Here is a 24302-nt window from a genome sequence, read left to right as displayed (position 1 = left end):
TATGACTACTTTTTGAGCCTAAAATAGAACTGTCCTTTAACTACTCAGTTTTCCCTTACTTCCATTCCTGTAGGTCCTTTCACCACCTGGTAATGCTGAAACCTCTGTGAGGGAAAGGGGAGAAATGGGAAAAGTGAGCTGAAATTGTAGATGGATGTATGTATCCAAGTTAGATAAAGAGAAGAATATTCCAACAAAGAATTTTATTCCACTGCTATTACTTTCTCCCTTCATCTCAGCATTGTGATGACCACATGCTCAACGCTCCTGGCACTTGGGCTGATGCCTCTTCTACTGTATCTTTACTCAAGAGGGCTGTACCAGGGCAACCTAGAGGGCAAAGTACCTTACAAGGGAATAGTCATCTCCTTGGCCATGATGCTCATTCCCTGCACAATTGGGATCTTCCTGAATGAGAAGAAGCCACAGTATGCTCGCCTCATCATCAAGGTAAGAAATGGCATTATTTTGTGGTAATAACTTTTCCCTAAGGGCTTCTAAGCAATTTACAAACATTTCATCTCACTAGTTGCCTATGAGGTAATTAGTATCTGTACCCCTGATTTACAGATGGGAAAACTGAAGCACAGAAGGGTTAAGTAGCTTCTTCTAGATCATGCCACAAACCAGTGAAAGAGCTGAGGACAGGACCCAAGAGTACTTACTCCCAGTTCCCTGCTCTAACCACTGGACAACACTCTCTAACCAATCCATAGCCTTGCACAAAATGTTCTCCTATTGTGCGGAGAGCTCAGATGCCTGCCAACACAGGATAAGAGGAAAGCCTCAAAGCCACTAACTAGGGCTTTGTGGCAATCATCCAGAAGCGACTGGGACAGATCACCAGCATCTACTTATGCCTAGAAAAAACAGCAACCATATTCCGTCTCAGCAGTGCCTGTGTTCTAACTGTGAGTAAAGGGGTTCCAATAGAGTCTCTTAAGTGCTTTGAGATGAAGGTGCTATATTATTACAAGTAGGAAGGTATCATTCTAACCGACAATGGGACAGCTACTTACAAACATCTTGGCTAATTTTAATGGCGATTTTTGTCTTGTCTTTCCCAACTCCTGATCCACTTTTATTTCAGGCAGGGATGATTGTGTTGCTTGTATCATCTGTTCCAATAATCGCTCTGTTTGTGACAAGTGTTGGAAACAGTATTTTGATCATCTTCTCGCCACCCCTACTGGGAACGTCTGCCTTGATGCCTTTTATTGGTTTCCTGCTTGGCTACATGCTATCTTCATTTTTCAATCTCAATGACAGGTAGGTCCCTCTACATCTCTGTAGCGGGGCAATTACACCCCGTCCCCCTTTGGGGAGAGGGGCAAGGCCATCATGGCCCCGCAGTAAGTCTGCCTTCCTGCCCTTATCCTCAGGGCTGTATGGCCCAAGGTGTCAGAGTCAATATGCTCACTCTTGTCGGCAGGGCAGTATGGCTTAGTAGCCAGAGTCAATATAGTTGTCCTTGATGTCAGGGCAATATGTCCTAATGGCCAGAGTCAATAGAACCCCCTCCTCAGTGGGGTTGTGTGGCCCAATGGCCAGAATCAATATGCCTGCCCTCCTCAGCAGAGCTGAGTGGTCTAGTGGCCAGTTGGGGGAATAGGCAGCCACCTAAGGGTGGGTGGCAGCCGGGATAGGGGGACCTGGGACCTCCAGGCTCCACTGGGTCCCAGCCCAGGGCCCTGACAGTGGCAAGTGTGATTTCCTCAGAGTCAGCGGGGATCTGACCGAAACACACTGGCTCAAGATCCAGTTTGATAACCAGTCCACTGTCTAGTTCCCCTGGGCTACTTCCTACCATATTCCCCGATGCTGTGGTCTAGACATCTTTCAGGTCTCCCGGTTCCTCAGCGTGCAGATTCCAGAAGCTCCGGCCTCCCTTGGGCATCCACAGGTATCCAGGCATCTGCCTAGATCTCAGTGCCTCTGGCTTCCATGGTCTGGGGTTCCAGTTGCTCCCGGGCTGGAGCCTACGAGATGCATCCTTCCTTTCTGGCGATCAGCCTAGAACAGGGGTTCTCAAACTGGGGGTTGGGACCCCTCAGGGGGGTCACAAGGTTATTCCATGGGGGGTCGTGAGCTGTCAGCCTCCAGCAACCCTGGAGATTGACAGTTGTTGTTTAACTACAGGACACATATGAATACAGGCAGGGACAGTGCAGCTACTTCTCTACCAAGTTCCCTCTAAGCTGCGCGGCCGCGCAGCAGGCTATCAAGGGCCACGCAGGCGGGGAAAGATGCCTCTCCCCCGGCCCTGGAGTTGCCCAGGCAGGGAGAGGCGTTCCCCCCCCAGCCCCGGGCTGCTGCAGCAAGAAAGGGCTGGGGGGAGTCCTCTCTCCCCGCCGCAGCCCTGGGGCAGCCTGCACCCCAAACCCCTCATCCCCAGCCCCACCCCAGAGCCCACACCCCCAGCCAGAGCCCTCACCCCCCTGCACTCCAACCCTCTGCCCCACCCGAGACCCCTCCCACACTCCAAACCCCTTGGCCCCACCTTCGCCACACATCACCGCCATATTGTTGCACATAACAAAATTAATTCCGCACGTGGATGTAAAAAATTAGAGGGAACATTGCCTCTGTATTGTCCCTAGCCCACGTGCCTCAATCCTTACTGGGATGAGAGATGAGTAGAGTCTCATGGACCAAATCATTCTTTGGCCGTCTTGAGTCTGACAAAAGTGGAACCAATGGCAGAGGCAATACTGTCAAATGGACATCTGAAGACCCACCAAGTTGTTTCACACAGGCCTCTGAACAAGCTGATAAATGGTTTGACTTTTGGTCACTACAGACCTGTTCATTTCAGAATTCTCAGTTACTGACAATGAAATATGAAAGAGAAAAGTCAGGAGAACTCCCAAGTAGAAAGTGATGGAGAAAAGGGTTAGTGCGTGCTGACAGGACTGACAAAACTCAAACAATTTTTCCTATTTTGATAACTGCCTCACACCACAAAGGGCATAACAATATTCAGCTGAAGACCCCAGCACAGATTCAAAGTTGGGACTCCACTACACAACTGAATCATCCTTTATCATGCCTTGAGCCCATGGGTAACCCAGCCAAGATAACCCTCCTAACACACACAAACCTCCCCTTACCTTTCCCTGGTGACTCTCTCTCCTCACTTTTGAACCAGATTTTTTTCCCCTTGTGGTGGCAGCAGCTCCTGGAGAACCCCAGATTCATGACCGCCAATCATGACTAGGCAGGATTTCCACCCATGCACCCCACCTCTGTCACTACCTATCGTTGCACACTCCCAAAGGAGTGCTGAACAAAGCATCTCATTCGAATTCTCAGCACTGCTCCTACTGCTGTTTTTTTACTAGGGTCAAACGCATAAACAGCTGGGCACCCTGTCTGCAGTTCTGCAATTCATGCCTGTGTTTAACTCTTTCCTGTACAGATGCAGGCGGACAGTCTGCATGGAGACTGGTTGCCAGAATGTGCAACTCTGCTCTACCATCCTCAAAGTGGCCTTTGCCCCTGATGTCATTGGACCCCTTTTCTTCTTCCCTTTCCTATACATGGTATTCCAGCTTGGAGAGGGCTTTCTCCTGATACTGGCCTTCAGGGTTCACGAAAAGCTGAAGAAACCAAACGGCAAGTGTAGTATAACTAAAACCTCTCTCCTGTTCCTACAGGCTTTTCATCTCAAAGTAGTGTATAAACCATACACTGGTATCACTGCCCCCCATCACGGAACTGCTGCTCTCTCTGGGGTGGAACTCAGTTGCTGTATAACAGCACACAGCAAAACTAAACAGCTAGAAGTGAAGAATAGCCTCTCCAGATGATACTGCATAGGGAATTGAGGATACTAGGGGCCACAACTTTTGATATCAAAGTTTAGTAGTGTGAGGTACTGACTGTGGAACCCACCAATAGTCACAGCTTTCCGGAGAGTCCTGTGCTTCAGTGCGCAGGCACATCCCAAAAGCAGGGAATCTGTATTGACACAACTCAAAGGAGACGAGTATCAAGTCCATTTGAAACAGAGGAATATGAGGTAGACAGCAGCTGATGCAGCTTGGGTATCACTATCCGTTGTTGAGTGAGGGGTGAGAAAGGGTCACCCCATTATGCAAGTTACATAAGTCATGTCATTAGAAGGTAAATGCTAGGTGAAATTTCTGCAAAGAATAGAAATTAGAGGCTCTAAGACTCGAAGCTCTGTAGTATGAGCAGCTTTTCACCTTCATATTTTGTTACCCAGCCCTGGCCAGTAACATCATACTCATTACCATCTGACAACTGTCAGGTCACTATGACAGCATGCAACTCTTGAGTGCACCCCTTTGTGGCACAACATGGTCCTAGGATTGCTCTGTCTCAGTTTCCCCCATACATACTATGCCTATTCCAGCCATAGTATCATAGAATATCAGAGTTGGAAGGGACCTCAGGAGGTCATCTAGTCCAACCCACTGCTCAAAGCAGGACCAATCCCCATACAGATTTTTGTCCCAGATCCCTAAATGGTCCCCTCAAGGATTGAACTCACAACCCTGGGTTTAGCAGGCCAATGCTTAAACCACTGTATCAGCCAGCCCTCCAGCCAAGTGCCCTCAAAGCATCCAGCCCCTTCCAGGAAAAGGAATCTTTCAAAAACAAAGTCTCAAAAGACACAGAACAAAGGAATCATCTGTTCAGCCAGGCTCTACCAGTGTTGTAATTGCCAGCCATTGCACGCTGGCTCTGCATCTCTCGAATAGTTTAGTTTTGTGGAGGCAGCAAGTGTGGCTACCTGAGCCCAAGTCTGGCCTTTAACCCTTTCTAGCACAGGATGGGACCATCTTACCCCATCACAGTGGCCTACAAAAATAAGTTGATTGCATCATTGAAGTTCTTAATGAACATGAATTCACTTACCTCTGCCAGATGGTGCTCTTCTGGACCAATATACAAGTTTAGGACAGGAAGTGAACAATGCTTAATCCAAATGAGTGGATTGCGTTTTGGTGAGGTTGCAGAAAAGTATTGCAGCTGAGAGGGGAGACTGGTTGGAGTGTGTAAGCAAATTCAGCAAATGCCTTTGTGATTTAAAAAATAAAAATGCTGTAGGCCAGTTTCATGGCAATAAGGACAGCTGTTCCGGTACAGTACCACTGCAGCTCTCCCTCTGGGGTTCAGCTGGGGAACAGCTTCAAAACCCATTGAGCCTTACAGGGAGGGACTACTTGGGAGAGCCACTCAAGCAGAACATCTAGCAGCCATCTTAGTCCTGCCCCTGCCCTAGCCAGCTGGCTCCACCTACTTTGGGAGGCAGAGCAGAGGTTGATTTGCACCTTGGAGTGCAGTAGTGGTGGTTTGTCATATTTTGTAAATGGAGCTAGTTTGCTGATAGAAAAGCAGCGTGCACTGGAAACGTATACAAAAAGGTGACATTTTCCACTTACTGTTAAATGGACTCTTCTAAAAATTCCTTGCAAATCAAAGTCTGGTTCATGAAATGACTTGAAACAAAATAGCTGCAGTTTTTTGTTGTTGTTGGGGGAGAGGGGGCGGGATGGGGCTTGCCACCTTTATTTTGCACAGCTCTGTCCCTTGGGCTTCTTTGAGATCTAAAAAGGGCCAAGTATCGCTCAGTGCAATTTAGGAATCCCTGCATTACAGCAACCATTCATCTTTCCTGCAGCATCACCTTCCAGTGATATGGGTTGGACAATGTGGTCTTATGACTTTTTTTCACCCCACCTCTTCTTTAGATACAACAAAAATGATCTATACAGCTGTGGATGATATTGCACAAGAAACAGAAACACCAGCAAAATAGGTGGATACTACAGAAGCACCACACCTCAGATACACCACCAGTGCTCCAGGTTATAGCTTCTGCACCCAGTTTGCTGAACTCCAGCAGTTTTGCATGAAATGTGCACCAATGTTGATTTTAAAAGAAAGGGGTGAGCAGATCCTCTCACAGACCCACTGTCCCCTCCCCCCCATTGGATGTTCTCCAGAAAGGGCACCAAGTGCCACAGGCTATAGTTTGAGACTCATTGGACTAACCAATTTTTGGTCATCTCCAAAACATTCATATTTTGGCTGATGAAGAAATGGTGCAGTCCATCTCAGTGAGCTCTCTCCGAGTTTCCCATGAGCTCTGTGCCGGAGACCTTGGAACCAACAGCATGACATAGCTTATTAGTGGTTGCTACCATTAATGGAGCCAGACCCATTCATTTGAGGTGTTTTTCTGTGCACATAGTTTTGTGAGAGCAGCAAAAGCCTTTCAGAAGTTCAAGCTAATTTCTCTAATTGACATCTAAAAGCTAGCCTGGAATTTTCTCAACACGGGATCGACAAATGAAATGTGACCAAAATGTACAGTTTAGGAGTCCTTTACTATCAATCACAGGCACTCCTCTTCACCCCAGCAGTTTTGTACATGTAAGGTCCCCAAACCATAGGCACTGGAGCCCCAAAACGTGACCTTATTGTTTCTATAATTTAACATGGGGAGCTTTCTAAGATACTTCTAAGGCTGACCCTAGTGTCTGACTGCCTCATACACTTAAGGGCTATTATCCACATCTTAGAAACGGGGAACTGATGCACACAGAGGCGAAGTGACTTTCCCAAAATCACACATCAGGGGCAGAGCAAGAAACTGAACCTGGGTCTGCCTCATCCTAAACTAGTACCCTAACTGCTGGACTGGTCTGCCCAAGGACAAGACCACCTGTCCCAAAGTGCCTTGCTTTGTAGGAACACTCCAGCATCTGACATAATACTGAACATTTTGAAAGCATCATATCAACATTGTGGCCTTGTGGCTTAGTTACAGTCAGTAACAAGGCAGCATTAGAACTCAGAAGCTCCCAGTTCTGTGCTCAGACCAGTGGTTTACTGTACCTCAAAGTAAAATTATTTAAGAATATTGAGCATATTAAAAAAACCACCATTCAATAAAGCCACAAACTTTTGACTTACAATTGCTGTAGTTTCAATACATTACGTAAACTAGATGTCTTAGGTGCCTGGCAAGAGGCCAATAGTCCTTGGTGATGCAAAGGATGAGAATTCTTTTTGCACACAGTGCCTGGTTCAGTCCTCATTGAAGTAAATCAGAGCCTTTCCACTGACTTCTATTATGCTGGTACCCATCATGGTCATAAAGCTCTTTAGAAGCAAGTTATCTTTAGCCACTGACCATTTGTTCAATGGCTGTCTCACTTGCATTCCAAAGACCGTTATCCCTCACACTACTGGATAAAGCTTTCCGAAATGCAGCAACTGCATATGGTTAATGTCCCTTTAATAGCTGGGATATCCTGGGATGCAGAGTTTAAAGATTCCACTGTAACTCTGCCAACCCCCACCATTCAAAACTCATCAGAACCCTCCCCACCCCCCCAAAAAGCGCATGGGATTGCCTTAAAATCATGTGGTGTCTTTTTCAAAGACCAGTTTTTCAGCAGCACAATTCCCTCCACATTCTCCTGTCCTCTACTTGGCTCCTACATGACGACTCATGGTGGGCCACCATCTTCCTTGAGGGCAGACTGATTTCAGCCCCTTGGAAACAGGGCCGGTCCAGGGTTTTGGCCACCCCAAGCAGCCCAAAAAAAAAAAAAAAGCCGCAATCGCGATCTGCAGCGGCAATTCAGCGGGAGGTCCTTCGCTCTGAGCAGGAGTGAGGGACCGTCCGCCCAATTGCCTCCAAACAGCTAGACGTGCCACCCCTCTCTGAAGTGGCCGCCCCAAGCACCTGCTTGGTAAGCTGGTGCCTGGAGCCGACCTTGCTTGGAAACAGCATTTACTGTCTTCACTGGGGGCAGCCTGACTGTAACCAGCTGGGTCTTTAGTTCCACTCACATTAAACAGCAGCCATATTAGTGAAGAAATAAGCTTCATAAAAAACAGAATCGGAGTCAGGAAAACCCTTATAAAACACCACATATACTTTGTGAGCAGAGGCCTGACAGAAGCCTGCTGTAGATTTTAAGAGTCTGTTCTGTTAACGTAACAGTGTAACACTTAGTCAAACTATGTATGTGTAAGAAATTGCAGTGTAATCATGTTTGCAAGACCAAGAAAAATGACAAAAGCTAGAAGGCCAGTTTGAACTAACACTAAACCTGTACTGAGAGGAAGAAAGTTAACATGGAAATGAGAAACTAATACATATGCATGAGAAGTTTATGTAACAAAAGTAGGTTAAACTTGTTTTGTTTAGTGCTGGAAGCAACATATGAGGTCATGCAACTGAGCTTCCCATTTGTAACTGACTGCTACTTGCTGAGTGTTTGCCTTAATAAAGATTTTAAATTAGACACCTGCTAAGAGACTCTAAAGCCAACAATATGTTGCAAGACTTGCAACAACACTGAATTGGTAATACTACCCTTGGAAGAAACTGCACATGGATACACTTACACCCCAAAAAACGAACAAAACAAGGTAGAAAAAGTCTGCCTCACTTTAATTGATAATTTAAAGGAACAGCATTTTCAGTGCCAAGTATGCAACTCCGTGCAACAAGAACTAAGTGTACTTAAGGTATCACTTCTTTTAAAGCATATGGCAAGTCCTGTTTTTTCACAGACCGGAATCTTAACTGCAACAAATCTGTGACCACCTAGAACTGTCGCTGACCTGTGGACACAAAATGGCAATGGTAACAATGACAGAACTCTGATCCAGATCCTACAACTGGAGCTGGTTAGTAGTATAGAGCCTCCATTACATGCAATTGAGCAGTTAGGACAAGTTGCATACAACCATTTACCAGAACATATTTCCCCAGAATGTCCTATATTATGACTGAACCCCAAGAGATGGCAGCTAGTTATGGATCGTTATTTCTAGTATTGGGCACTCTGATAACTGTTAGAAAACAAATTCACAAATCACTTGAGTTTAAAGCAGACCTCAGCCTACTTGGCAAACAGTTGTTAAGTTACTATAGCTTTCTAGGGCATGCCAAAGTGCTCTGCTACTGCTGAGGCCCTAACCAAAATAATGAAATATTGCCCCGATTTCATGTCAGCTAACACCAATCTTTGGTTTTATGAAATCTAGTGCTCTGAAAGAGGCTCCCACTTTCTGATCAATACCACTCAATTCCTCAGTAAGCTCCACCTCCCTATCCTAAAACAAGGCCCCATTACCCCAAGAACTGCTCCTGTTTCCTACTAGCTTTTTAAGTACTGGGGCATGTAAATAATGCAGAGAAATAAACTATATGTAGCTACAAGTACCCACCTTTTAAGTGTTTCCTCTTATTAAGTTCAAGCTTGCATTCTTAATGGCCTTTTCCTGTTACCTTTGCAGCTTGAAAGGAGTAAGAGTCCATTTTACACCCAACTTTTATCATCACTAGTTTCTCAATCCCCTACCTCTCTGAACATAAAAGGCAGACAGCTTTCAGTGATAAGGTTCCATGTATACGTAGGCAACGCATGACATGAAAGAGAGGCAGGGTGGCTTATAAGAACAGCCATACTGGGTCAGACTAAAGGCCCATCAAGCCCAGTATCCTGTCTTCCAACAGTGGCCAATGCCAGGTGCCTCAGAGGTAATGAGCAGAAGAAGTTATCATATCAAGTGGATCCACCCAATTGCCCATTCCCAGCTTCTGGCAGAGGCTACAATCCCTGCCCATCCTGGCTAATAGCTATTGAGGGACCTATCTGAAGAGGAACTGATCTAGTTCTTTTTTGAGCCCCGTTAGTCTTGGCCTTCACATCATCTTCTGGCAGAGTTCCACACAGTGTGTTTATGAAGAAATACTTCCTTTTGTTTTAAACCTGCTGCCTATTAATCTCATTTGGTGAGCCCTAAGGGTTGTGTTATAAGGAACACCACAAACTTCCACCCCAGTCGTGATTTTATAGACCTGTCACATTCCCCCTAAAGTCATCTGTCAAAATTGAAAAGCTCTGACATCTTCCCTAATCGTTTTGTCGCACTATTAGATGTTGGCATACCCTGGATTTATATAGAGGCAATATTTTTTGTCTAATCTATCCCTATTCTAATGAGTCCCAACATTGTTATAGTCACACTTGACTTCCTTTCTTCATATCCATTTAATTATGCTTACTCATGACCACCTGTTCCTTGAAGATATGCACTATCAAGAGTTAGCCAAAGGACAAAAACAACATTTCCTTATTATGAGTCTGCTTGTTTCTACTTCTACTCTAAGACATAGGAGCTACACAGTATCACCACCATAAGCTCCCGACCATGAGACAAAATGAATTCCTTTTGTTAAATGAGCTGTGTCATTAGGAGACTTGAGCAACATATAGATGTTTTGGGTTCAAGTGTTGAGTGAAGAGTCATTTTAAATGAAAACGAGACAGTTTTTAAAATTAAGGTTTTATTATCAATCTTGAGCAGCATAATCTATTTTGCTGACTCAACAAACAATTGTTGGAAGCACAAAAAACCCTCTGATATAAAGCTTTATGTACAGCACATATGTAGAGCTCTTAAATGCCTAAAGCTATTAGTTTAATTGAAGACATTAAACTAATCTTGAATTATCATTCACATGTTTGAATACACTGGGAACTAAAACGTTCAGATGATTTCTTTTTTTGAGTACAAAAAAATTGAAGTTATTAGCTTTAGTTATAAAGAGCTCTGCCCAAATACACAAACTATACACTTGACATCCACAAAAATGTGAGCAAGAAAAAGATTATCAAAAGACATTTAATACATTTAATTCATACCTCGCGGTGGTCCATATCTACAAAGTTGTCCCTCCCCCACATCCAAACCCTTCCCCACAGAAAAATCACATACTTACCACAAGTTATAGCAAGTATGGTTTAAAAAAGGCCCCCGGGCAAGTTACTTATATAGTTCAATTTCCACTGTCAACAGATCTGGACCTTGACCGAGACCTCTGCCGATCCACAGATGCTGGAGATTTTGATCTACTAGAAGAACCTCGTTTCTGGCTCTTCTCAGGCATTGGAGATCTACTAACTGAACGAGACTTGCTACGGCTCCTACTCCTGGACCTGGTGTAAGACTTGCGGCTTCGGGAACGAGAACGGCTGCGAGACCTGGATGAGCTCCTGCTACGGGAACGAGACCTGCTTCTGGACCTACTAATGAAGTTATACAAACCGATGTTAGCCATTAAGTACTGATATAGTACAATAAGCAATATGAAATTCTGAGTGCTTTATCAAGCAGATATGAGTGTTCACAAGGAAATCTCAAATTCTATTATAGCCTGTACTTCAGCATCATTTGGAGGTTTAAAAACTCATACCTGTGTCTTTTGCTGCCTTCAATTAGTTTAATTTTCCTTCCATTGATTTCTTTGCCAGAGAGCTTTTCAATAGCATTCTTTAAGTCACTGTAAGAGGCAAACTCAACCACCCTTTAAAAAGAGGGGAAAAAAACAACATGATTCACATTAAGTGCCAGGAATTACCTAGCCCATGTGACAGATCTTAAAGTTTTGCTACAAGATTGGTTGACTCATTCATGTCAGTAACTGAACTGTGAATTAATATTTTCTCCCTCAAATAGCATTCATTTGCCTTTTTACTGCAATCCCACGGGGCTATGTTTCAACTCAAGCAGTGGGCACCCATTAAGAGTGCTGAAACTAGATTCAGTATTTAGAAATATCTGAATCTAGTAATGAATGTTCAACAAGTTTGAGAGAAGTTTCAGATACTTACCCTTCATTTAGCTTAGGCCTGTGTGCATCTGCAAAGGTTACTTCCCCAGCTTGTCTCATGAAGTCTTTGAGATCCTAACGCGAGACCAAATTTGTTATTCAAAGAAACAGAACTAATGTTTACATATATAAAAAAGGTAAGAACATGACTACTGAAAGAGAAGATGTTAGATAAATTACAAACATGGCACTTGCCATACTTGTATTCTATCAAAATTGAATTATTGAATTATCTACATCAGGGCACGAAATAAATGAAAATAGCACATTGCTTTAAGCAAAATGCTGATAATTTTAACATTAAAGAAAGTATTAGTCTATATATGGAACTGAGTGCATATTACCTACATATTTTTGAAGTGTAAAAAGAGACTGCAATAGAATAAGCCTTATGTTTATACAGAATGTTTACAATACACCAGTTATTTTGTGCCCCATATGTCATAAAAATATAGTTTACTTTACCTTCATTAAAATTTCCCTAGGCTAGCCAAGCAGCAAACTGCATTAAGCGATCGAAGATACCGTCATGATATATGCCCGACTGGCTCTTCGCCACCCATTTGAAGAACACTACCCAGTCGATGGAAGCCTTTAATCGCACAGCCCTCCCTATTAGCAGACTACTGACGGATGCAGACATTTTCTACTCTTGTGGAGTTACCAAGGACCACTTTACTGCGATCAGGATTCCAACGACCGACCACCTAATTTCGTATCTTTCAACTCTTTTCGACCACGACCTCTTATTCGGAAGCGTTACAGGAGGAACAGCTCTCAATTTAAGGATCAGATCTCGTTAACTCTCTGGGATCGCTGCAAACTGGCACTTTAAGGAAGTGCATCGATTACGTCTAGACCAGCAAACACAGATCTAGAGGTGGCCAACTGCTACATTGTAGGAGCTGACTGGAAAAGTCAACCAGGCCCAACCAAGAGTGACCAAGACAACGATTAGGATAACCCACAGGCACTCCTCGTCATAAGGCCAACGACACAGATAGGCTGGCAAATAAAGGGTTTAATATGTGGTTAAAATTGATTTTGAACAAGAAAAAAAATAATATATATATATTTATAAATTTCCTCAAATATTTACATTGAATATTTACATATTACATTAGTTCTGAAAATACCTTAGTTATGTTATTTAAGATTACATTAATAATAATTTTCCAATTAAATATATTAAAATATTTTTAGTAAAAAGTATATTTTACATTACATACCTATTAAATGAAATCAAAATAGTCAATTATGTTTTAACAAACCTGCCAGCTGACTCGGGAAGACAGATTCTCTACTATCAGACGATTTTCTGTTCGTACAGGTGGGGCATTTCTGTGTGGAAAAATATTTAGTTTCATCTACAGCATTTAAAGTCAAGGACACTAGAATTTCAGTAAGTTTTGCAGGGTCAATGAAAAAAGCTTGAGGTTTAAAACCGGGTACTCTGATTTAAAATAAGCGCTGCAAAGTAACCTTCTATAAAAAGATACAACATGCCTATTTCATGTAATAACTTCCTTTGGCACTGCTATATCAATTCAAATACTTGGGGGGACTGTGGGGCGAGGGAGAAATCAGTCAGATGGTGGTATGACACACACTTAACTGGACCATATATATTAAGACTATTCAACTATACATACCTCCTGTCATTACGTGGACGGCGGCTACTAAAGCGATCAGAGTATCGCCCTCTGCCTCTGCCACCTCTGGAACGGGCCCGTGCATGTTCAATTGTAACCCTGAAAGAAAACACGACTCTATTTCACCTGCGTACCCCTTGGTACAAGCTTGTGTGCTTTCATTAATGAGAAATACAAGAGAACTTATGTTCATATTTTATATGAAGAGTATAACTGAATTTATGAAGTTTAGCAGTTTGATTTACTTGTCTAGTTTTATTTTAAAGCTGCACATGAAGCAGCATACTGGATGCTACTAACATCAAGACATTTACCTCTCACTGCAGAGCTCCTTTCCATCCAGTTCATAGACTGCATCATCTGCATCCCTTGGATCCTCAAATTCCTATTTCATAAGAAAACACCATCTTTGATACCGACATTCAACTAAAAATGTCTGTAATCTGCCTAGTTGTTAAGAGACTACTACAGCCTTATAAAAGAAAGCATTAAAAGCAGATCTCCAGTTTATGAAACTAAGCCTTAGCCCACACTAGGAAATTAAGCTGGTATAACTACACCACTGAGGGGTGTGAAAAATCCATACCTCTGAGCATGCAATCAAACCAACTTTAAACACAGTGTAGGCAGGGCTAGGCTGACAGGAGACTGACTGACCTACCACCTTTTAGGGAGGTGGATTACCTACACTGACAGAAGCCCTGCAGTTGGCATAGGTGGTATCTTCACTGAACCACTGTAGTGCTTTAAATGTATTCAAACTACAGCAAAAATGATTAGACATATTGCATTACTAGTAAAAATGTTAACTTTTTAGACAAAAAAAATTACTGGAAGTGGAAGCTTACAGGCTGCATTCCAGCATGTTTGTATTGCACCATAAACTCTCATCACAGACAAGCAAAATCTGTTACCCATACCCCAACTTCCAGCCATCCCAATTTAAAAAAAAAAGGGGGGGGGGGCAGCAAAAATGCGTTTTATTGGACTAGAAATATGCTTCAACTACTTGCTGGAAAGCAAACAGACTTAAATTAGGTCACTCCTTATCCAAACAATGAATCTGCCTATTTCACTCTCACTTACCAGGTAGATCCAGTGTATTTCAGAGACATTATTACAAGCTGCTGAAGGCACGAGCAGCCTCTGCAGGGAGGGGAGTTTTGCTGCAACAGCTCTTACCACAAATCCGAAGCCCCTTTTCAGATCTATGTCCCGGATGCGTCCGTATCCCTTGAAGAATCTCTCCACGTCCTTCTCCCTGGCTGCAGGGTTCAGCCTCCCGATGAATACGCGGCAGCCGCTCATGGTGTCGTTAGTCACGATTAAATCAACTGTAAGAGAAGGAAGGAGACCATTAGCCGCGCCAGGGCAGAACTGCAGCGGGTGCGGGGATCAGGCACCCCATGACCCCCCCCCCACCTCAGTCAGCTTTTGTCCGCCTCTCCCCCGCCGCGCCCCGCCTCAAGAGCCGCAACGCCCACCCCACCCTCACTGCGCAGCCGCAGAGGCCAGCCCTGTGCCGCAGTCTAGAAAGTCCGAGAACATCCGAGCAGCCAGCCCCACCCCTCCCGCTCAGCCCCAATGGGAAAGAGCCAAGTAAGACACCACCCCTCCCCTACACCAATCGGAACGAGCCATGCGCGCTCCTGCCCCACCCCCTGGTGACTTTTCTGCGGAGCTCAGCGACCCGCGCATGCGCGCACAGCTCCGGAGTTGGAGAAGAAAGCAGTAGACGCTGCCATTTCCATTCCACAAAATGGCCGCCCGACCCACGCCCAAAAAGAACAGCAACGATCAGCACCCCCGCCCTGAGATTGGCACCCACCTCCCAGCAGCGGGAATTAAACACCAGCGAGGACGCGACAGCAGCACCATGCCCTTGCCCCCCTTCACTCCCCCAGACCGGAGACTGCCTTCCCCAGTAGCGCGCCTCTTCCCCGCCTAGGGCTTCCCCGTTCCACGCAGTTTCCAGTCTCAACTCCCCATTCTCCTATCCGTAGCGGGGCCCGCTAGCCCCTCACCAACCTGCGGTGCGTGCCGAGGCCAGACGGGCGCGCGAGTAGGATAATCAGTAACCTACTTGCTCGATCCTTCCTCTATGGCGTCTAGCTCCCGACTGGCGAGTCCGCTGCGTAGCTGCGCCACAAAATGGAGGCTGCTAGCACGTGACGTTGGCACCACGTGACCCATCTCCGGCTCCCCCATGGGTGGAGAGGCGACCGGGGGTGGCGTCCTTCTCGGCAGAGAGAATCTAGGTCACCGGGTAGGCGGGGCTTGTCCAGGCGCCCCTGAGTCTCGCGAGTCGGGCCCGGCGCGGCCCTGCCTGTGAGTCCGGGGGCTGAGGCGCTGGGCCCGGAACAGTCGTGGGGCGCCGCCAGGCCCGTGGAAATCAACTCGGGCCGCGCACATCCAGTTCCCCCATTTCTTTATTTGCACCGCCGGCCCTGCGCGGGTCCCGCGGCAGTTGCTGGGTCACAGTGACTAACTCCAGGGCCCGGAGGAGCCTGCGGGCTGGCCTGGGAGAGGCCCCTGGATCTTGGCGGGGGCCCAGCAATTCCAGCGCGGCCTCCGCATACATAGCGCGGTAGCACCCCCGTAAAGCGGGCCCAGGCTTCCCTGCACGCTTGGCACATGAGTCAGGCGAAAATCTCCCCCTTTTCCAGCTTCCTAGCGGGCGGGGAAACCTTCAGGCTGCCCTGGGCCCTCCCTTTGGGACATTTCCCCGCTCCCAAACTTCCTGCCTACGGGCTGGCCCCGCTGACGGCGGAGGAGAGAGATTAGGGGGGCGAGGTGGGACTGGTCATATCTTTTATTGGACGAACGTCTGTTCATTGCAGCATGGTGCTGAATCTGCCTCTGACCAGCTCATCAAATCCAGCGTTGTTCTAGCATACAAAAGTCAGGACCAGCCAGCTCTTTAAAAAGAGCGTTTGTTTCGCAAGATCCTTTACAAACATCAACAGTAACTTGAAGCTGTCTGTGCGAGAGAGAAAAGGCTGTAAAAAACTGGCCTGAGAGAATAAAGTCTGGAATAAAATGGGTTAAACATTGCATCCGCCGGGAAGCCATCTTGGGGCTGCGGTGGAATACAAACAACTTTGTTTTCATCATGCTTCCTAGCACAGCAGCGTAACTGAATCTGAAATAAGGTGCTAAGCCAATAGCCCAATATTTTGTTAACCCGTCTTGCTATCTCATCTTCTGATGATATAACAAATTAAGAACTGCACCTCTGTTGAGCATCTCATGTTCAGGACAGCGACAGGAGTGAGCAAAGGCTTGCAGGAACTGAAAAGCAATGTGCTCTTGCCCACACTAAATTAAAAATAGACTAGAGATCTAAATAATTAACCTTAATTCAGAACCAAGCAAATAGTGACAAAGTAAAGACATAGGCCAACTTCAGCCCTGGTTTAGCTCCATTGATTTTAGAGATTAATTTGGCCTAGGGTTATTTTTTTGTAGTTTGGTTCCAGATGAAGACTGCAGTCAAGATAACAAATGGCCTACTGGGTCCAAGGAGAAATCTGGAAGATTTCTACAAGTGGAAGAAATCTGGAAGTTACAAAAATAATGCAGTTTAGTCATTTCCTCTAATTTGGACTGAAATAATTGTGGGAGAGGGGAGCAGGTTCTTGCTGAGGGGATGTGAGAAGCTAAAATAAATATGAGACTACCATGATGGGATGGGCCCTTTAACTCTTGGATAAACCTTGAAAGATAGGAGTAAAAACTAAGACTCCGTGGACATGTTAGGCAGAACTCACTGCTTTTTGATGGTGTTGGAAACAGAAGCAGAAATGTGTTTGAATTCCCTTCAATAATGAGTGGTGTTTTTTTCTTCATTACTCCATTTTTTCCTGTCTCTTCACATTACTCTCTTTTCTTTGTTTCTCCATACCTTTATTTCCGCATTCCTGTTTTCCTCTATTCATATTTTGTCTCTTTTCCCTAACCTCTGTGTACTAGACTCCTCTATTGTTACCATTGGTGTACCTCCACTGGTGAGAGCAATAATGAAGTTCATGTTTTAAAAGTCTCACTGAAATGGCAAAAATTAAAACACAGAATATAACCTTTCCACGCTCTGTGAATTTTTCATGATATTTGATGAAAAACGAATTGATACAACAAGTGTTTAAGAATCAATCCTGGCAATTTTTTACTGGATTTCCCATTTTTTTATTCATTCTGCAAGAAATCTAAAACCCTCTGCACTTGTCCTTTATCCACATTGCTACTCCCTGTGTGGATTTATGGTAAGTTAGATATACATTGATAGTGTTTGTCTGCAGAACATTTATAACTCTTTAGCCATCATAGAAAAAATGTGCATCAAGCTAAACTTCTAGATTTTAATTTGATGAGAAATTCGCTGCCAGGTGGAGATCAAATGAGAAACTAACATGAGCTTAATCAAACTTGTCTAGGGCAAAACCGTAATAGGGAGCATAGTCTAAGAAAAAAGAGAGCAGCTCCAGAGACAAGCGGAAAAAAACCTGAGAGCGCAACTGCATGAAAACTACCACCCAACTTCATAAAAACAAGCCAACCTTGCTTAGTGCATGCTACTTTGGCAACCTCCTGGTTCCTTAATTGTCTCTGACAGTTGTCTTCAGTGGAGGTTCATTCACACAAATTTCAATGAGGTTTAACCCAACCCATAATAATAGTGACCTCAGCAGCGTTAATGGAGAATAACTTCCCAAAGGCATGGAATGTGTGATAGTTGATAAGCATATGAGGTCACTGTTAAGGTTTTGTGTTGGACTACAAGTTTGATGAAGTTGGGGGTACATAATGCTTTTTGGTATCGGAGAAGGAAGCAAAGGGACTGTTGGGACAGCATTATCAACAGTGTAACAGTAAAAAGAACGAGGAGTACTTGTGGCACCTTAGAGACTAACAAATTTATTTGAGCATAAGCTTTCGTGGGCTAAAACCCACTTCATCGGATGCTTATGCTCAAATAAATTTGTTAGTCTCTAAGGTGCCACAAGTACTCCTCGTTCTTTTTGCTGATACAGACTAACACGGCTACCACTCTGAAAGGTGTAATAGCAGTGAAGGTGGAAAGGAATGCGTAAATCTTTCCCTTTAACAACTTAGAGTCTACACTAGAAAATTAGATCCACCTAACTGTCTTTCAGGGGTGTGAAAAATCCATACCCCTGAGTGACATCATAAATCCAACGTAAGATCCAGTGTAGACAGTGAACGCTAGGTTGATGGAACAATTTTTCCATTGACCTAGCTACCACCTCTCAGGGAGGTGGATTACCTACACTGATGGGAGAACCCCTCTCATTGATGTAGGTAGTGTCTATACTAAGGTGCTACAGCACTGTAGCTCCAGCTGCACCACTGTAGCATTTCAAGTGTAGATAGGCCCTAAATTCCATGCTTTTAAGGTTTTGGGTGGATAGAGTATGTCCTGCCACAACCTTAACTGTCGGTAGTTTTGTGTGCTAATTTTGGGAAACGTTAAACACGGTACTAAAGTGATTATGCTTCTACTACACAGCCCAGACAAACTGTGTTTAAACTGTCGTTATGATTACAAGAACCATTTTTAAACCAGTTGGACTAACAAAACAGTTACCATACAAATGTTAGCAAAGCAGAATTATTTGCGTATCGGGGGAGAGAGTGGTGTCTATTCTTATCTGTAACCTCCAACACCCAAGGTTTTGTATTCCAAAAAAATTCAAGATGCAATTTCCTACACAGTCTGAGCAGCATGGAATTGTGTCTTAGAGCTGGTCTACACACAGTTTTGGACTGGTATAACTACATTGGTTTAGAATGGATATATTTAAAACAATACAGCCCTTAAATGTGGATGTAGTAATATCAGTATAAAAGTGTTTAGAATCAGAAATGTTTATTTTGGTAAATATATAGGAATAAGCTATTCACTGATAAAAAACTTTGTTAATGTAGAGCTAAGGTTACCCAGTGGTGTCTTGTGCCTTTCCAGAATGTCGAGGTCAGCAAAACTCAAACTTCTGAAAACCAAGAAATGAAGAATTATGGTGCATACCCATGCAACCCTAAATCTGCCCTCCTGAAGCTGGCAATGCCACAGGGAATTATTTGCATGCATTCCAGCTGAATTCACTGTATTAGGTGTAGCTATACTGAATGGTGTCAGGGGTTCTCAAACTTCATTGCACTGCAACCCCCTTCTGACAGCAAAAATTACTACATGATCCCAAGAGGGGGAACAGATGCCTGAGCCTGCCCAAGCCTTACGACCCGGGGGGGGGGGGGGGGGGGGGGAAGCGTGAGTCACACAACCCCAGGCAGGGGGGGCCAAAGCCGAAGAACAAGGGCTTCAGCCCCAGGCAGGGGCCTATAACCTGAGCTTTGCCAATGAGGGCTTCGGCCCTGGCCCCAGATGGTGGGGCTCGGGCTTTGGCCTTGGGCAATAGGGCTCGGGCGTCAGCCTCTGCCCCTGAGACCAGCAAATCTAATGCATTAGGGTGTAACATCAGCCCTGGGAACCCCATTAAAACAGTCACAACCCACTTTGGGGTCCCGACCCACAGTTTGAAAACCACTAGTGTAGGGATTTGTGAAGCAGCTTGGCAGAGCTATGAAAGGCAATCTGGGGGGCTAACATCCAAGTGTGTGATCAAAGCAAAGGTGCATGTGTACCCTGAGAGATTCAGTATGCCTTATTTCAGAACTGGTGCATAGGTATTATCAGTAGCAGAGTACAGGGGTCTTGTTGCCATGAGGATTGTCAGCCATTAGGTTGGAGATGAGTGTGATCTGTGGGATTAATGAATGGTAAGTGAATGTATAGTGTTAGATGGCATCGTGTGCATAAGTGCGAACAGGTTGTAAAATGAAATAGAAATGGTGGTCTTTCTATAGAGTAGTCTTCGTGTTTGAGTGTAGGGCAGATACAGGTGCCCAGGTGTGGGCAAACTTTTTGGCCTGAGGGCCGCATCTGGGAATAGAAATTGTATGGTGGGCCATGAATGCTCACAAAATTGGGGTTGGGGTATGGGAGGGGGTGAGGGCTCTTGCTGGTGGTGTGGGCTCTGGGGTGGAGCTGGGGATGAGGAGTTTGGAGTGTAGGAGGGTGAGTCTCTCCAGCCTCTGATAATGTTATTCTATGATCTTCCCCAAGTCTGTCTGGATTTTAGATTTAAGAACAGTACAGCGCTATTTATATACAAAAATAAATACTAGTTTGCTTTGAATACATGGTATCAAGGCTGATTTCCCACTCTGGCACTTCAAGTGCAGAAGGTGGGGGCCTGCAAGGATTCTAAAAATTAACTGGCCACTCCAGGCTTGTATTAAACTCCCAAGGTTACAGCTTTTTCCTGACCTTGGATGGGTAGATGCTGCCACCACCCAAGTGCAAAACCCCTTTGAAAACCCAGGAAGGCGCACTTGGGAGTTCCTTCCTGTGGGGTATCCTCAAGCCCTTTCGCCCCACCCTCCGGGGAAGAGCTGAGAAAGAAAACAAAGGAAATCAGCTGTTGCCACCAGCTAATTAAACAACATATGCACAAACCTCTTAGGACACAAAAATCCAATCCTGTTCTTAAAAGTAAATTTTATTAAAAACAAGAAGAAAGAAAATACATTTGGAACTTAGGCTTTTTGCTAGATTTAAAAAAAAAATACAACTACAAGGATTAAGCATCAAGATAGCTCTCTTGAGGTCCAGCTTAAAGGTTACAAGCAAAACAAAAGCATCTGGGGTTAGCACAGGGGAGTCCACGAGCCATAAAGAAATAAAAGAAATAAACCCAATCATGTCTTCCTAGATATTTCCTGATCTACTTACATATCTGGGGTTTCAAATGAGTAGTTTCTAGGTATGATCTGATGATTTTGGCCCAAAGCTTTTTACAGCATAGTTCCAGCCCTGTCTCTGCTCTCTGGGAGAACACCATAGACGGACAAAGGGGAAGTTTTTTCCCAATTTTAAAAAGTTCTGCCTTCCCATTGGCTCTTTTGGTCAAGTGCCCACTCCCTTCCTTTTACCTATGGACTTTTTAACCCTTTACAGGTAAAGCAAGTAGAGAACAGCTACTAACAGGGATTTTATAGCTAACTGGCTGGCTGGTTGTCCATAAAAGGGAGCTACCCCTCCTTCATTTATCACACATTGATATTGTCCCCCTCAGTCCCACCCCCACCCTCACCATCTGTGTTTCCAGGTAAACTGCCTACCAGCTTTGACTGCTTTTCTTGAGGGAAAACTTTGAATACGTTACCAGGCAGATCTGACAAAACTGCCAGTCTGTACTGTGCTGCTAACGTAGGTATAAAAATGGGCTCCTTCTCTAGTTAGAGATTCATGAACCCTACCCTCAGTCATCTGTAAGATAAAAATATGAACTATGTCACTAGGCACTGGGACACTACTTAACATGGGGAAGAATAGCTTCCCCTAGTAAAAAACTATGGGAATCCATATTAATCGTTTAACATACAGTAGTAAACTTGGGTAAGCTGGAGCATTTTAGAGGATTACTGCATTTCTTTAAAAGGTGGCCTGTAAAGGGGGGGAAAGTGATTTGGGTTGGGAGGGTGATTTTTCCTGTTTATTTTTACATTCGGGGAAGGGAGGACGGTACTGTGGTTAAATAATTGAACTGGGACTCAAGAGACCTGGGTGTTGTGAGGATAAAATCCATTAGTGATTGCAAGGCACTCAGATACTATGGTATCTAGTATGCAGGAGGATATATAGAGAGATAAGAAATTTACTATGGTCTACCTTGCAAGACTAACTGGAGAATAAGTGAAATGAGGCCATGATAAGGACCAAGAGAGTGGAAGCTGTGTTAATGAGAGGGGAATGTATTTCATCCAGCTATTTAAGACTCTGTTTTGTTTAAATGTATTTAACTTCAATGGCTAATTAAGATTAAATTGCTAATGCGTAAAGGGTCCTTTTGTTAAAGCTTCAGCAACGTTACTCTTTTAAGAGCTCACAATTAACATGTTGTGAGGCACAAAGGCTAGGACAGGGGTAGGCAACCTATGGCACGTGTGCCGAAGGCGGTACGCAAGCTGATTTTCAGTGGTACTCAGACTGCCCGGGTCCTGGCCACCGGTCCGAAGGGCTCTGCATTTTAATTTAATTTTAAATGAAGCTTCTTAAACATTTTTAAAAACCTTATTTACTTTACAAACAACAGTAGTTCAGTTATATATTATAGACTTATAGAAAGAGACCTTCTAAAAAGGTTAAAATGTATTACTGGCACGTGAAACCTTAAATTAGAGTAAATAAATGAAGACTCGGCACACCACTTCTGAAAGGTTGCCGACCCCTGGGCTAGGGTGACCAGACAGCAAATGTGAAAAATCGGGACACAGGGTGGGAGGTAATAGGAACCTATATAAGAAAGAAATGGGCCATTTTCATTACCACTACAAACAGTTTTTTTCTCTCCTGCTGATAAAAGCTCACCTTAACTGATCACTCTCCTTTTAGGATGTATAGTAACACCCATTGTTTCATGTTCTCTGTGTATATATATATATAATCTTCCTACTGTATTTTCCACTACATGCATCCAATGAAGTAGGCTGTAGCCCACGAAAGCTTATGCTCAAATAAATTTGTTAGTCTCTAAGGCTTGGTCTACATTTACCCCCCAAGTCGAAGTAAGGTACGCAAATTCAGCTACGTGAATAACGTAGCTGAATTCGACATACCTTACTTCGAACTTACCGCGGTTCAGGCGCGGTCCACATGCGGCAGGCAGGCTCCCCGTCGACTCCGCGGTACTCCTCTCATTGAGCTGGAGTACCGCAGTCGACGGCGAGCACTTCCTGGTTCGATTTATCGCGTCCAGACCAGACGCGATAAATCGAACCAGGAAGTTCGATTTCCAGCCGCCGAACTAGCGGCTAAGTATAGACCAGCCCTAAGGTGCCACAAGTACTCCTGTTCTATATAAGAAAAAGACCCCAAAATCGGGACTGTCCCTATAAAATTGGGACATCTGGTCACCCTAACAAAGGCAGACCTTACATTCCTGATATTTCTAAGGTAGAAGATAAGCAGAAAGAAAACATTTTTAAAAACAATGTTTTCATGCCTTCAAAATAAAGCAGCAAAAAAACCGAAACAACAAAAAGACAAGTTCAATTCTTTAACAATCTTTTGCAGGTCACACATAAGAGTTATTTAGGGTTATGGATTCTAACAGCTAAATTTTTTTGATATATAGATTTTTTGAAAATAAACATAAAAAAATTAGAATTTTGGCTGCTCAAAATTAAGAGGCAGTAGCAAAAGTTGCCCAAAAGACTTGCTAGTCCCTGTCTGATGAGTTTATATCTTCTTCTTGTAAAGAATGGCTCAGAGTTGTCTGGCAAAACAAATAGGGCAGGGCTGGTTCTGCCATACAGGGCAGTACAGGTAATTGCTCACAGCAGCAAAATAATGTATTTATTTTTGCACTATATATTGCACAGCTCTGGCATTCACTGGGCACATTGTCATATGTAAGTTACTGACACAAACTATACACTAGATCAGAGGTGGGCAAAATTCAGCCCGCGGGCCACATCCGGCCTGCGGGACCATCCTGCCCGGCCCCCAAGCTCCTGGCCCGGGAGGCTAGCCCCTGGCCCCTTCCCCGCTGCCTCAGCTCGCTCGCTCCGCCGCCGGCACAATGCTCTGCTAGCTCCTGGGGCAGTGCAGCTGCAGAGCCCGGTCTGACCCAGTGCTCTGTGCTGCGTGGTGGCGGTGGTGTGACCCAGCCCCAGCCACCGATGCTCCAGGCAGTGCGGTAAGGGGGCACGGAGCAGGGGGGGTTGGATAGAGGGCAGGGGAGTTCGGGGTGGTGGATAGGGGTCGGGGTAGTCGGGGGAGGAACAGGGGGGGGGGGCAGATAGGAGGTGGGAGCCGGGCCATGACCCCCTCTCCTAACCGGCCCTCCATACAATTTACAAAACCCGATGCAGCCCTCAGGCCAAAAAGTTTGCCC

The 24302-nt window shown here is 44.7% G+C and overlaps 2 protein-coding genes across 3 annotated transcripts in view; one reads left to right on the top strand and one right to left on the bottom strand.

Moving 5' to 3' along the window:
• The window catches only part of SLC10A1 (solute carrier family 10 member 1), a 7639-nt gene extending 3830 nt beyond the window's left edge, over positions 1–3809 (top strand). The window contains 5 exon segments of the mRNA XM_024218801.2: positions 240–450; positions 1091–1269; positions 3419–3699; positions 3702–3751; positions 3753–3809. Coding sequence (XP_024074569.2) covers positions 240–450; positions 1091–1269; positions 3419–3699; positions 3702–3751; positions 3753–3809 — 778 coding nt within the window.
• Positions 3810–10328: 6519 nt separating this feature from the next.
• On the bottom strand, positions 10329–15495 carry SRSF5 (serine and arginine rich splicing factor 5). Of its 2 annotated transcripts, none has more exons than XM_024218804.2 (8): positions 15407–15495; positions 14506–14657; positions 13638–13708; positions 13324–13422; positions 12943–13012; positions 11673–11746; positions 11255–11365; positions 10329–11087 (listed from the first exon to the last, which is right to left on the bottom strand). In XM_024218804.2, exons 2-8 carry the CDS (start codon positions 14629–14631, stop codon positions 10838–10840), a joined length of 801 nt encoding a protein of 266 aa, XP_024074572.1. In that variant the 5' UTR covers positions 14632–14657; positions 15407–15495; the 3' UTR covers positions 10329–10837. The 2 variants fall into 2 exon arrangements, with proteins under 2 accessions (XP_024074572.1, XP_024074571.1); XM_024218803.2 differs by having other exon boundaries at positions 15352–15456.
• Positions 15496–24302: the final 8807 nt, after the last annotated feature.

Source organism: Terrapene carolina, unplaced genomic scaffold (assembly GCF_002925995.2).
Source record: "Terrapene carolina triunguis isolate 2854851 unplaced genomic scaffold, T_m_triunguis-2.0 Scaffold96, whole genome shotgun sequence".
In the NCBI taxonomy this organism is placed as follows: domain Eukaryota; kingdom Metazoa; phylum Chordata; order Testudines; family Emydidae; genus Terrapene; species Terrapene triunguis.
The sequence above is the reverse complement of the archived record's forward strand: the minus strand, read 5'-3'. Positions and strand labels throughout refer to the sequence as shown.